This window comes from Fukomys damarensis, unplaced genomic scaffold (genome assembly GCF_012274545.1).
Source record: "Fukomys damarensis isolate Sample0158 unplaced genomic scaffold, DMR_v1.0_HiC HiC_scaffold_35, whole genome shotgun sequence".
Lineage (NCBI taxonomy): Eukaryota > Metazoa > Chordata > Mammalia > Rodentia > Bathyergidae > Fukomys > Fukomys damarensis.
The window spans coordinates 49,487,167-49,502,516 of record NW_022900947.1 but is presented as its reverse complement, the minus strand read 5'-3'; the positions used below and the strand labels follow the sequence as shown (position 1 = coordinate 49,502,516).

The 15,350-nt window shown below is 31.2% G+C and overlaps 1 protein-coding gene across 1 annotated transcript in view; it reads left to right on the top strand.

Moving 5' to 3' along the window:
- The window catches only part of Tecrl (trans-2,3-enoyl-CoA reductase like), a 78,982-nt gene extending 64,058 nt beyond the window's left edge, over positions 1-14,924 (top strand). The window contains exons 6-12 of the mRNA XM_010626692.2: positions 105-210; positions 1,389-1,461; positions 4,162-4,205; positions 8,639-8,696; positions 13,301-13,386; positions 13,883-13,928; positions 14,797-14,924. Of these exons, the coding sequence (XP_010624994.1) occupies positions 105-210; positions 1,389-1,461; positions 4,162-4,205; positions 8,639-8,696; positions 13,301-13,386; positions 13,883-13,928; positions 14,797-14,924 (541 nt within the window). The remainder of the gene's footprint in view (positions 1-104; positions 211-1,388; positions 1,462-4,161; positions 4,206-8,638; positions 8,697-13,300; positions 13,387-13,882; positions 13,929-14,796) is intronic.
- The last annotated feature ends 426 nt before the right edge of the window (positions 14,925-15,350 follow it).

Sequence of the window (15,350 nt, the reverse complement as noted above, 5' to 3'; positions counted from 1 at the left end):
CTAAAAGAATTTTTATCCTAATAAAATATTTAAATATTTCATCCATTAGGCAAGGCAGGAGTTGGATGGAATTAAAACTTGACATTGTATTTCTTTTTTTCCAGTTTGGCTTGCTTCTGTCATTGCATACACTACATCCGGTATATTCTGGAAACTTTATTTGTTCACAAAGTTTCTGCAGGACACACACCTTTCAAAAATTTGGTGAAGGTGGGCATTACTATATTCTATATTTTAAATTATTATTGATACATTTTGTATATTAAATCATTTGAAAAACAATAAATTGTTTTCACCTCTCTACACTAGATTTTCCTGTGTACATGTGTCAGAATATATTGAACATTCTGCTTCTCAAATGCTATTGTGTGAGTGAACTATTTCACTCGAGCTACCCTCAGCAGTGACTGCATAGGGAGATTGGCTGTGACATTATGGTAGAAGGTACATACTCCAAGGAGTGTTATTCATTTCTGGCATCTTTAGCAATGAGTTCAGACTCATTCTGTGCCACTTGAAAAGGATGAACCTCACATACGAAACACCCTTGTATATACAACTATGTGATTAGTATATGATATCATACTCCATATTTCTGCTAGCTGTCAGTGAGATGCCAGTGTATTTTTTCTTCCAAAAACAATTTTCAGCATTCAAATATCCCTGAAAAATGAGAAATTCATTATAAATGCACTTTAGACAGCATCTTTTACTTCAGTTTTTCTATTAAAGTTTAAAATAATATTCAATCTAATGTTTATTTCCCCAAAATGTATACATTACAAAAAAGTATCTAATTTTTTGGCTAATATCAGCTTTTAAAATTTTTCCACAAAGCAGCCATTCTATTGTTGTTGTAATAAAATAAACTCCGGAATGTTAATATTCAGAAATCATTTAGACATTTTTCTCTTTTGACAGAAAAGATTACAACTTATAGATCCTCGTATGATGAGAATGATATTGCCCGATAATCTTAAATCTAAGTAATTTCCTTTTCTAATAAATCAAAATATGTTATTAGTAATGAATAGCTCATTCTTTTAGTGATTTACTGTTACAATATATCATACAAATATCTATTATAATTTTTATTACTTTTTTTCATGTTTCTACTTGATTGACAAAGCCATTCTTGAAAATCTAAAATGTAAGAGGACATGTAGCCTAGGTCCCAAGTATTCTTTAATATTAGTAGGAGGGGAGCATAGGGAAGGACACCTTTACTCGTATCAAAAGAGTAATTTTAAAATGCTAAAACATCTGTTTATCCAGTTTAGTCAATATACTATATTTCATTCAAAAAACGTTGCTGTGTGATATCGATGTTCATGGTAGTGTTGAATTATATCTTTTAAAGCTTACATTCTGCTGTGTTTAATTTGTAGGGTTGTGCATTATATTGGGGATTCACCTCTTGGATTGCCTACTACGTTAATCACCCACGTTATACACCACCATGTATGTAGAATTTCTTCACAACTAAATCCATACTAAATTGCAATCTCAAAACTCTGCTCTAAGTAACATAGGAAAATGAATGTGACATTCTTAAAGTAACAGTTGATTAAAAATGCCAATAGCAAACTGCTTCTGTGTTATAATCCATGACACTTTTATGTAGACTGAAAACACCTAAATTTAACTGATAATATTTGAATTTTATATGTATGTAGGAAATCTAACAAATTTATTACTTAAATGTAAATTTTCAAAAGGAAGTATAAAAAAATAAAACTCTAAATACTAAAACAAAAGTATATACAATTGTGTATTTATGCTTGTTGTGAGCTGTTTTGAAAGTCAATAAAAATATGATTCACTGAAAAAAAAACAGATAATTTTTTCCTGTGACATATTGGTTCCATCCTATATCTTAATTTATTGAACATCTTGGTTTCCCCTGTCTTGGATTGCAATGTGGAGGAAAATGCAATGGGCCCAATCCAACCTCAATTACTAACCTCAGGAAAGCAGTCCTGTCCCTATCAAGGAGCTCCATTTCTTTATTTCAGGTGCAGTTTTCTTTTCTAGGCTTCTACTGTAGTTCCCAAAGCATACAAAAAAGAGCCCATGAATTAAATGATTTTCCAGTTTAATTAACAATTATTTTGTGTTTTTCAAACTCAGGACCTTGCGCTCACAAAGCGGGTGCCAGAAGAACCACTGACCTAAATCCCTCGCCCCTATTTTCTGTTTTATTTCTAGTATTGGTAAGGTTTGAGATAAAGACGTCAATGAATGGTGTATTCAGGCAATACAATGCACATGCCATTAACAAGATCATTTTCCATAATCCTGAATGAAAGTTAAAGATAAATAATCATTGTATTGAAAATTAATAGTATGAATATTCCATTACTCTCAATCTAGAAAATTGAATAATAATTGCCTAATAGGGTATTTTTGATCATCCAAATGTGATTTACTTTTCTCCTCTGCCCATCAAACTTAAGGTCTTGCACGTGGTAAGTAAGTGCTTTAACAGAGTTACATCCCCAGCCCCAAAGCAAGACATAATATATAAGTTATTAAAATAATTTGTTTTATTAGAGTAATTTCTACAATACTAAATTATTACAAATATCAAAATAGTGTAGAAATTATTAACTATGAAGATTTTTGGAAAACTTGTTTCAATGTGTTCAACCTATAACTTTGGTTTGGGGAAATAATTATGAATAATATTTTAAACATTAATTTCCACTCTATCTGTTTTCATCACAATATTATTTATTTTTATGAATTTTGTATGGATTTGTTTTGTTTTTTAATTGCAAGAAAAATGTATACTAAGGGAATTATAAAATTGTTCTTTCAAGTATATAAAATATACAAAAATTTGTATCTTAAAAGGTATCAGAATTGTAACTAGTTTTCTGTGACAGATGGGATTTTATTTACTGTACTTTTTAATTGTACATTTTTCAATTTCCCAAATATTCTCCATCACTGTATTTTATTTTAGAATTTGATCTGTGTACACTGTAAAATCAACTTTCTAATCTATGTATGTTTGGGGGTATATATTTCATGACATATGCATTCATGTAAAATTCTTATGTAGTCCTTTGACTAAAATATACTTTCATATTTCTAATTCAAATAGAATTTCAGTGAAAAATTGACTGATGAGATGTTCAATGTGTCATTATTTATCATATATGGCATTATTTTCAATCTTTAAATGTTCATTTAAAGCCTCAGACCTTACAAACTTAACATTTTATATACTTTTTTACAACTCATTTTAGAAAAATTGATAACATTTAATGTTTAAGAGCCAGCCATATCACACAGTGTGTATAGAGTCTATCATCGTTATGATGATGAATGTTTCAAAGTATTGAGAAAATATTGAACATATTCTTAGGGAAACAGTGCAGGTTTCAAAGTGACAAATGAGATTAACTTTCATTTACAGGTGCTTTTAGATAGATAAATATAATTTCCATGTATACACACACATGAAGAAAAAATCAATCATTAATATTCATGGTGATCATATGAAATCATTCCTTTCTTAATATTCACAATAGTATATTTTAACTTTTCATCGTTGGCAGTGTGTCTTGAGAATATAGTTTTAAATTTCACTTTATGCATTCCTCTTTATGTTATCTTGGGAACTTGGATAGTTATATTTTTCTTTAAATTAAGAAAAATAGTACTTACCTCATTTTTATCATAAAGTGTAAAGCATTTAAAATAATGCCTGTTTTAAAGTATCCTCATGAATTGTTGATATTAAAGAATTAATTTAACTGTTAAAATTGTTTGGAAATATAAGCTACTTGGATTTCTTTTTATTATAAATGTTTGAAAGGAAGTACTATAAAGTACTCTCTTATAATAGGACATATTATGTTTACTATTAAAATAAATAAAAGATAAAACATGATTTTAAATGTGATTTCAAATGCAAGTTAATTAAATATTCCTTTTATATTCTAAATATCATGTTTACTGCAAAAAATGCACTTGAAGAGCAAAAATATTTTCTGCCCTTTAGACTACATAAGTACCAGTCCAAAAGGTCATTTATATACTGCACATCACTGTTATGTAAAGTGTAAATGTATACAATAACATTGCCTGAATTATGTGCACCATGTATCAATTCAAAATTTTTGCATAACATTTTATTTTCTTACTTTCTAGCATATGGAAACAGACAAATCACAATATCTGCTATCAATTTTCTGGTATGTATCATACATATTATTTCTTTCATATGAACTTATTTTATTTGTTTTTGTTTGTTTTTCATACTGGGAATCAAACTCAGGACCTTGTTCTTGGGGGACAAGTGCAGCACCACTGAGATAAATTCTTGGCCCACATGTACTAATTTTGTTATTGTGAATATAAAATACAATTTATTTGAAGGATTTGCCACATACAACACAGTCTATATAATTATACAAAATGAAGCAAATCAAATAACTTCCTATTGTCATGCTATTAACTCTCTAAAACTTTCAGTCAAAATGTTATTAAATAACTTCTTATAATCACAACATTAGTTCTTCAAATCCTTTAATCAAAATGTTATAGTTATCTATGAATAATTATATATATTTATTTGATCTCGTACATATTTGAAAAAATATTTTCAATGAATCAATTTACAGACTTCTGAGAGAAAAAAATGGTTTTAAATATGCAACAGATAAAAAATCCAAAAACGGCTTTGGCAAAATTGTTAATTTAGCTAATTTGATAGGCAGGCAAATTGATTTTATTTTATTTTATTTTACTTTATTTTTGTCATGCTGGAGATCAAACCCAGGGTCTTGGTTCTTTCCAAATTGTTCTCAGTCTTGTTCTTTTGACCACACAATTTTACTAAGCTCTCATATGCAGTGTAACTTAATGCTCCCACTCTGCATTAAAGTTGTTCCCCCATGACTGTTCTTCGTATTATCAGAAAGCTTGTCTATGTCATGCCCAACTCCACATTCCTAGTGAAGCTTTAAGGACCTATGTTCTACTGTTTAACACAAGGTCTGCTTTACCTAGTAGACTTTATAGGGATTGTCCACTCACACTTTTGTTCAATATGGATCTTGAAATTTTAAAATTTCTTTGAGATTTGAAGACACTTTCAAAGACTGATTTATTAACAAAAAACTATGATTTTAATTATAAATAGGATTTAAAATATGTGAAAATTTTACTTCTATATATTTTATTTAACAGTGAAAATATTGAATGTAATTACATTTCATGGAAATTTAGAAATTAGACAAAAAAATTCTGTTACTCTCTCACAAATACAAAATATGTCCACAATTTTAAAAATGGTTGTTAGCCCTAGTATTGCCATATGAAGATCAAGGTAAATAGGGCATTCAAAGTTTGCTAAATAGTTTGTATTTGCTTCAAATTTCAGGAAATCCATTCTATTACAGGATATAATTACTAATGAGTTGATCAAATTTGTGTATAATAATTCAAATTCAGGAGAAATATACATTATAATCAAAATATACTGCAATGTTTATATTTTCATTTAAAACTGAAACATATGTATGCATGAATATTTCAGGCTTACCACACGTATTATTTATTTAATTTTATGGAAAGAATAGGGAACCTGATTTAAGGTCCAGAGTAATTTTTAAGCCTTTTTCTGTTAAAACTATCAGCACTTAGTGGAACCAATGATTGTACAGAATGAACACAGGAGAAATTAATAATGTTTTCCTTAAAATATTCTTCAACCAAAAAGTACCTGTCTTAATTGCATGTGTTTTTACTAATAAAATTTTATTTTCTCAACTTGCTGTTCTAATACACTGACCTATGATCTTTTAATAAAAGAAAAAATATTATTTATTTAAAGATACAGCTTTTTTGGTATGTGGAATGAGGTATCACTTCATAATAAGATAATTTATTAGAATCATGTGGGATATGATTATAGTTAACTCTTAATTACTCATGAGGGAATAATCCATCTGGGGGCTAATAATTAACAATTAACGATTGTCTCTTATGCTCTGTATGATTTCTTTCCACTGATATTCTGATTTAGCTGAAATTTTAAGAAAAATATATGTACATAGTATACCCCAAGTCAGCTAAATCATCTTTGATTGAAATTCTTTTGATTTTGATGTGTTTTATCCTATGTATACCATGTGGAGATTTTTTATTTATTTATTTTTTTTAGTACATGTTGCATTGTATAATGACTACACTCACTGTGTGGGATGGGTACATGTAAACGTCTCTCAGTTCCCTTCTTTTTTCCCCCTTCTTCTATTTCCCTTCTACCTCCCTTTTATTTTTCCCTTTTACTTATTACACCTTATGAAGCTAATTACCATATATACAGATTGAAACCTGACTAATAAGCCAAAGAAAATATAAAACATGCAAGAAAATTATATTGTCAAGGTACAATTAAAATATTTTGTCTTCTATGAAATTTTTTATTACTTCATTTGCTTAAAATTTTTCTGACCTTCTGTATAACATTTATTACTCAAATATGTGCAAGAATCATAAACCTACAGGAATAAACAAATGTAGGCAAGTTTATAAAGCACAAATGTCTCCCAAACTTTTGAGGGTACTTTTGTTTGTCTACAGTCACTATTTTAAATACTATTTTTAATTTCTCCATATTTACACTACCTGTCTTCATATTTGGAATCCTATTACATTTAAAATGCAACACATAAAACACCCAAATCAAAATTGCAAAGTGAATATTATATGTAAGCAATAATCCTATTTACTTCGGATTCTTTTGTTCTCCATTTCATTTTTTTACTCTCTAGAAGAAATTATTGCTTGCTAGTTCTTTGCTCAATGAACAATTCATCAGAAAATGTAGTTTTCCCTTTTCACTGTCTTTAATAATTATAAAATAGGAGGAATGTATAAGACGTTTTTTGCAAAGTCCTGAAAATAACTCTTCCCTATTTGTGTGTGTGTGTGTGTCTTCAGTCGCACTGCTAGATACTCACTCATTGCTGATTTATTACTATTATTATTATTATTATTATTATTGTTATTATAAAGTGCAGATTTTATGGAAATAAAGACTATGTCCTAATCAAGTAGGCAAACTTCCTTCTGTAACATTTAGCTGGAAAGAGCCTTGGGGATAGAGCAGCTAATTTTTTATTAGGGGAAAGAATGCAGGAAACAATATATTACATCCTTTACTGGAGGCAGAAGAGAGGGAGCCTTGCTGTGATAACCACAGAAAGTCCAGGAACTGCTTTGAAAAATTTATAGATGAGGTGAACGAATGAAGAAAATTTGCCCAAGGTTAGCCCTTTCATTCTCAGCAATAAGCCCAGCAATAGACCCAGGTTTGATTGTAACAAAATTTTCTGACCTCTGTTTAATGTTGATAGACATCACAGCAAGGATTTGTATTTATTTCTTAAGTAAATTTCTTACTTAAAGTCTAGGGCTCTTTACGTGGACATCATTAATTTAGTTTCTCCTTAGCTCTCCTGAAGCATATGTGAAGAAATAAATATGTAAAGACACAGCTGAAAAGAAAAAAATAAGAATTTTAAATATACTTGGAATAAAATATTAAAAATACTGAGTTATAATTATGCTCAACTTTTGGGATTTATTAGAAATAAAATTTCAATGACTAAAAAATAAAGATTTTGCACAACATAATCCATTATCAGTAACAACGTGTTTCTTTCTTAACACTTAATTTGTGTTGTATAACGTAAGATCAATATGACAGACAAAGGAAGGATCTTAACTTCAAAAAGTACACAGTACAACTTGGGAATATTTTTAGTTCTAGGAGCTTGTGACAAATCTTTGACTTTCTTAGAAGATCACAGCCGCCTTCAAATCTGATAATTAGCAGAGTATTCAAATGAAGAGGGCAGATGTGAGCCAAGTAGTGAGAGCGTACATGGGCAAGCACTGCTCACAAGAGATCTTTCAAGCTAACCTTGAAACCAGCTCCAAATCAAACAAGCACCTTGCACTGGAAATATTTCTACTGTGTTAGTGACCTGAGGATAGACACTTGCATGAATTCTATCCTTAGAGGCATTCACCATCTCTTCATGGTAAGAAAACCTTTTGGAGGAACAAGTACAAAGCTGAAAGCCGGAGATTTAGCTCAGTAGTTACTCCACCTGCCTCAGAAGTGCAAGGACTGGAGTTCAATCCCTGGTGCCAAAAAAAACAAAAAACAAACAAACAAACAAAAAAAAAACAAAGCTACTAAGGAAGTTTGAGCTTGTTAGCAAAATGGGTTAAGAATATCATCAGAATTTGAAACAAGTGGGTGTTGTGGCCCAAGGTTGTAGCACTCTTTGGGATCATGCTACTTGGCATGCTGAGACTCTCAAGTTCTAGAAAAACCTGAGAATATTTTTGAGACTCACACAAAATAAAGACTAAGGATGTTACAGAGTGATACCTATGGTTGAACCCTAATAGTGAGAAAAAAAATCTACTTAATTGTGATTAGCTATGTTGGATTCAACAACTTAGTGCATTGGTATAAATTTTTCTCTTCTTAAAATTTATTTCTTGGGTTTGGAATTAATATATTACACGATTATATGTGTATTTTTCAGACATTTTAAAACAGGCACAATCATATCATACTGAAAAGTTTTAATATGTTTTGTAGATTTGTGAAGCTGGAAATCATTTCATCAATGTAATATTGGCTCATCCCAATCATACAGGTTAGTTTTTTTCTCTTTCCTAGAGTGAATTTTGATAATAGTTTTAAAAGCCTGTTTATCAGATTTTTTTTTTAAAAAAAGGTAATTAGCAATAGTTAGAAAAACTTAAAATATGGCTATACAGGAACTATGCGTCCTATTTTGTTAGGCACCTACGTGATTTTGATGCTCGACTCCTACATCTTGGCAGGGCTTCTTTTTCCCCAGTCCATCTCTGCGCCACACATATCTTACAAAACAAGTGCTAGCCACTTCTACACATACAGTAGAAAAACATAAAATTGTTGATGCAGTACAATAGTTCATTATTCTTAATCAATCCAGATTCCCTTGAGCTACTTTATGAAGCCCATTAAAGTAGCCCCACAGAACAATATATAAATGTACTTTCAGAAGTGTTAGGGTATCAAAAAAAATTAAGATTCATTATGTACATATATCAACTCCCCATGATAAATGTAATCACTATGTACTGCAAACATGTACTAATTAAAAATGCTCTATTATTCAATCTAAGGAAAATGTTTTTACTTGAGAGAGAGAAAAACACATTTGTAAATTGAGTGCATATATCCATTCATGTACCTGATGTCCAGTTAATGTGCTTTAGGAAAATTTCAACATCTGTAGATTATTTGCAGTGGTAGACAATACTTGCAATATTTTGATGACCATTCTCCAATTTACATCTGGCTTTTTAAAGAATTACAGCAATAAATTGAATGGTGAAATAATGGAGAATATTGCCCAAGCATACTTTGGATCTTGAGTGTGACAGTAATCTTACCCTGGGATCTAATATTGTCCTACAGAAGAATGGGTGTTGATTCAGATTTCCAGTGACTTTTCCCATTGCCAAAGCTACTGCTCTAAAGATGAAACCAAGACTATGTGGAGCTTTTGCAAGCTACAAACTGTGTATCATGGTCTATGGAAAAGACCACTGTGCACCTACTGGAACTAATTTCTGTAAAAGTCCTCAATGTGCAGACTTACTATACATTGTCTATCATGTAGAAAATGAATGGCCTGAATAAATGACCATAGTTAATTTAGTGAGGTTCTTTAAGGAAAGATTATGCAAATAACACATACACTTCGTTTGTGTTGCAATGCCTTTTTTTTTCCCCCCCTGAGGATCCGAGACTATTTTCCATCAGTGGGTTTGGAATCTTATGATTAATTTCATTCTAAAACCTGGGGAGGGAATAATTAACTTTATATTGTGTAAGTCTCTCCCGGATTCCTGACTGTTGATCTATAACTATTTTATTTGTTTTAATTCCACAATGCATTGCTGAGCATTAACTATTTCCTCTTTAAAGACATTGTATTCTATGGCCAGCCATAACTTTGTGTGGATCAAGCCCCTTCCAAACTCTCTCTTTGTGACATAGGGCTGTCTGTTATTACTTGAACTGGCTCTATTTTGGTCAGAGTAGGGAATCCCCTAATCCCACCTGTAGTCATCCTGGTTCTAAAATGACTTATGTCACTTATAAACAGCCAGATATAGCACTAATCTTATTGATGATTGGGCCCTTTTCACTGATAGATTTCAGAAAACTTTAAGAAACAGTGATTCCTATTGGCCCTCCCATGGAGCTTGGGAAAGAACATGGGTATTAGGCACATGAGGAAAAAAAATTACTTGAATAGAAAGGGGCTTCTTTTCTTCAGATTTATATGGATAATCTACTCTAGGAAGCCTATTTCTTGAAGCCACTTCCTATTTCTCTGATCTCTTAATTCTTTATCTGACTGCCATGGAAATGCTAGCATTTTTTCTGCATTACTGTGAGTCATTTCTTTATACAATTGTTAAAGTGCACTTTAGTACTGTGTTTTTACCAGAATATTTAAACCATTCATCAGGAGAGTCCTTCAAAAACATAAACCTTCTTTTATCCAATCTAGTATTTTTCCTCTTATCAAGCACCTTTTGAGTAGAATAATGTGTATGTTCTATTGATTGTTGGATCATGCTGTATAGGTCCTGCATCTCCTTTGGGGTATAATCCCTTTTTCTATTAGCTGTACCTGGAAAACTCAGGAAGCTTTCAAAGTAATATAAACCTGGATACTGTTAAAAGCTATGAGTGGAGGTGTGAAAGCTCTATTCTTGTAATAGTATGGCCTCTGTATTGGCAGGGAGGAGAACATTTTAATAAGTATTAGGAAGTTCATGAATACCTACACATTATATTTTCAGGCAATGACCTTGCTTTAGAATGGGAGTTGTATTTTTATTCTTTGGAGCTGGATTATGTTTGCATTTAGGTACTGGACCCTGCCTTCAGTCTTCTGCCATTTTATTGCAGAAAATTAGAGCCTCTTTAAGTGCTTCCAAGGAGCACCTGGGTGTGGTGGAGCACAGCTATATTCTCAGCACTGGAGAAGCTGAGGCAGGAGGGTCATTGCAAGTTGAAGGCCAACCTGGGCTAGAGAGTGAGGTCAGGCCCCTCCTGAGCTGTGTAGTGAGACCCTGACTCCAGAAACAAAATGAAACAAAAACACACAATAAAAACCAAATAAATGCTTCCAAGAAGATTAGTTAGTGGTCATATTTGGCTTTTAGTTGCTTAATTGCTAATTGCCCATTTCAGTTTTAACTACCATTGTGAAGAACACTCATATAAAGTGCTGTTTAAGCCCACCTTTTATAGTGGACTGGATAAAGCCTTCTGTTCCATCCGTAGAATATATTAATATATCACTAGCAAAAGGTGTCACACTTGCCCTGCAACTCGGTACCCACAACTTGATATTTTGAATTTTACAGAAAACAGTTGCTAATTGTGAGTCTCTAGTATGTCACAACTCCAAAAAGTCATTCAAGCAGCTGCTTTTTTAGCTATGCTTGAGCTGACTACGGGAGGTCATGTTTTTCTAAGTATAGATACTGAGAAAAAGGCTGGTGCTCACAGAGGAGTGACTTTATGAAGAGGAAGAAATAATTATGTTTAAATAAGAAAATGACACAATGGAGTCTACATAAGCATCTGTAATGCATACATGGAACATTCTAGTGCAAGGATGAATAGTTAATATCGAGGCATAAGTCATAAATTTCCCATATGGATGCAGTATTGACTTAAGGTTAAACCAAGAGGGAAGTGTGATTTTGAGTTTGGTTGCCCCCTTCAGCCATGAAATCTCTGTAAGATATGCTCAGAGCAGAAGGTTTGCTGCCAGAAGCACTTCATAAAACAGGAGACAAAGCCAGTTATACCCATCGGTGAATTTGGGCAGTGCAGCATTTTACTGTAATATCTGTAGGCTGAGGAAATATATCATGGAGAAGGTAAATATTAAAATAATAATCCATAAATTTACACATTACTATAATAAAGAGCAAGCAACTGTGCACACTTAAAGAATAGTATCTATTTACAAATATTTCTCTAAGTCGTAAGAATACTCATTATTTAATATGCAACTATATCTGGAAGAAATTGATCATTCCCACTCAAAGGACTGAAAACTAATAAATTAGCTGCCTCAGACCAGCTCTTCTAGCTCTGATATTCAATAAATATAACATGTACAATGGCTCTCAATTATCTTTGTTTTGATTCATATATTAACATCACACAAAGGTGTTTCCATAATGTCATAAGCAAATCAGTAGTATTTTTTTTGAGAATTGGTAATATTAAATGGTGTATTATTCTTATCTTGAAATGAGCAGTGTATAAAATCTGCACAGTACTTAATGTATTTTACTTGATATTTCAGACAGTTATAATTTTGAAAATAACATACTGACATTTCGTTATGACTTTAGTTATAACTAAAAGAGATTAGTGGATTTGTTATCTGATTAAATCTTGCTAGGGAGAATAAAAAAGTAATTTTATAATTCATATTTATTCTTACAAATGTCGTGTCTCAAAGTTCAACCTGACATCATTATAAATTTATTTTCTAAAATGTTTCTTTAAAAAATTGACAAGGAGAAAAATAACAAAAATCAACTAATATTATGCCAAATATAATGAGAGCTGTAAATAACGTTCCTGATTGCTGAGCAGAAATAATTTCTGTGGTATTTATGAATATTAGCTATACTAATTCAGTTTAATCCACTTATATGAGATTTTCACATCCCTCTGATATAATTGATGTTCTTATGAAATTCCCTTTGGGTTTCACTACTTTAATACAAAGAGAGCTGTGAGGCAGTCAATAATCTCAACCAAATACATGGACCCTCATAGTGATGGAGAAGGTGAAGAGGTATGCAGTTGTCAAAGCATATTTATAAGTCAGTCTGTCTCACTGCTGCAGCTATTATGATATATGAAATAAATCTTGTACTTTATTTTACTTAAAATCCTAAGGAAATGATTTGCCTTATGTGTTATGCAATTTTACAGCAACAGATCTGTAGACATGTTCAGAAATGATAAATATTCTTTGAGTCAAAGGTCAGAATGTTTCAAATAGGGCTCTCCTGAGCAATTTATGGAACAGATTGCTATAAATATCCCATGACACTTTGTGTGGTGTATCATTGTTCTTAGGATTTAGAATTAAATAATGAGCATATGATTATGTTTGCAATCTGTAGCATGATTGATGTTTACTCTCCTTTCTAAAAGGAAATAATGCCTGCTTCCCAAGTCCAAATTACAACCCCTTCACATGGATGTTTTTCCTGGTTTCATGTCCAAACTACACATATGAGGTATGCTATCTGTGTATATAAATAGTTTAAATTGAAGTGCTTACATACTAAATGCATTTATATGTTTTTCTGTACTATAAAATAGTATATGTGATACAAATATATGTTAGTGTCATCTATAGATAAATGTGCAGAGCTGTACATTCAATTCAAGTTACAGGCATAGGAAAGTAGCACAATTTTTTTGAAACTAAAGGAATATATGAACGTAAATGTATTCATATTTAAGAAGGATTTATGCAATGATTCTATAAAACATTTCAAAAGTTTTCAGGAATTTATTTTTCCATCTTTAAAATGGTATTCTGTTTACTTATGAATATGGCATTATTTTATGGAGGTTTAATGACTATTGAGCATAACAATTAAATTATTGTTTTTGAAAGTTTATTTCTACTTATAGCTTTTCTAGTATTTTCATCTTTTAAATATCTACTTAATGTCACAAGTTAAACAATAACTGAAATACTTGTTAATTTTTGTTTTAATTTAACAGATTGGATCATGGATTAGTTTCTCAGTTATGACACAAACACTGCCAGGTAAGGCCTAGGTTTATGACATTTACTCAAACTGAACAGAACTCCAAGCCCTGCTGGGAATTAATTTCTGAGAATAAGTTACTCTACTACTAAGGCACAAGGATTTTATGATTTTATTTTGATTCTAATTTTAGCAGTGTTAAAAACATTAAAGTATCATTTCTATTTACCTCTACATAACTGCTGCTTGATCCAAACAAGGAAACCTAATTCATTAAGCAATAAGATTTGGTTAAATGGAAGTAGTAGCAGATATGTACTTCATATGAATCTCTCTCCTATACGTGTGTGCAGGCATGTGTGTGTTTTGTTAATTACCCAAGAGAACCTGCCAACCTAGATCTAGGGAGCCTGTTTCTAGTGTTCAATACTGGGATACCACAAAATACTTTTAACACACAGTACAAAGCTGAATTACATATGCTGTATGTATTAAAAGGTATAAAAGTTACATTCAGTTCATCTATTAATTGTTCTATTGTATGACAATTCTGAATCATAATTAATGTGGCTTATTGTATATATGTGTGTGTGTGTGTGTGTGTGTGTGTGTGTGTATTCTATGTGTAAGGGATATTACATAAATGTGAAAATTACTGAAATAGTTCAAAAGAATATAAGATTCATTTTTGGAAGCACTTCCTGACAACAGTTTTTGAAAAATGAACATTACTAAGTATTTTAATATTTATTCTCCCACATAATGAATATTCATTGGACATTATGCTAGGCCATAAATATTGGGAAACATGAGAACATATGCCACACTTGAGAAATACTTTAAAATTTAGATACAGAGTGTGCCACTTTCTAATATATCTTGCTTCCATCATATGAATAAAAAATAATTATTTCCTTTCTCTTCTAGTTGGGATTTTTACACTTCTAATGAGTATTCAGATGTCTTTATGGGCAAAAAAGAAACATAAATTTTACCTGAAGAAATTCAACTCATGTATACATAGGAAGTCAGCAATAATTCCATTTTTATTGTAAAAAAATAAGTATTCTAAAATCAAGAAAAGCAATATATAAACTCACTAAATCAAACTTATTGAAGGAGAATTAATTTTCTATTAATTCATGAACAATATTCGTACTATTAATATATGAACTTTCAAATTTTCCAAATTTACAGTAACTAACGTTAAGTAATGAATACTAAAAATGATAAGTACAGAGTCTGCCCAAAATGTATAAAAACTTCAGCTGTTCACTATACTAATAAATGTCTGGAAGCTAAAGGCTACGACTTTGAGCAACACTTAGAGGCCAAAGTAACTTGTATTAGTCTCATGATGTCTCAACAAATTTAGTATTAAAGCATATATATATAAATTTTTCTTTTCCAGGCTGGGGATTTAGCTCAGCGGTTCGGTGGCCTGCCTTGCAAACGCAAGGACACGAGTTCCATCCCCGGTA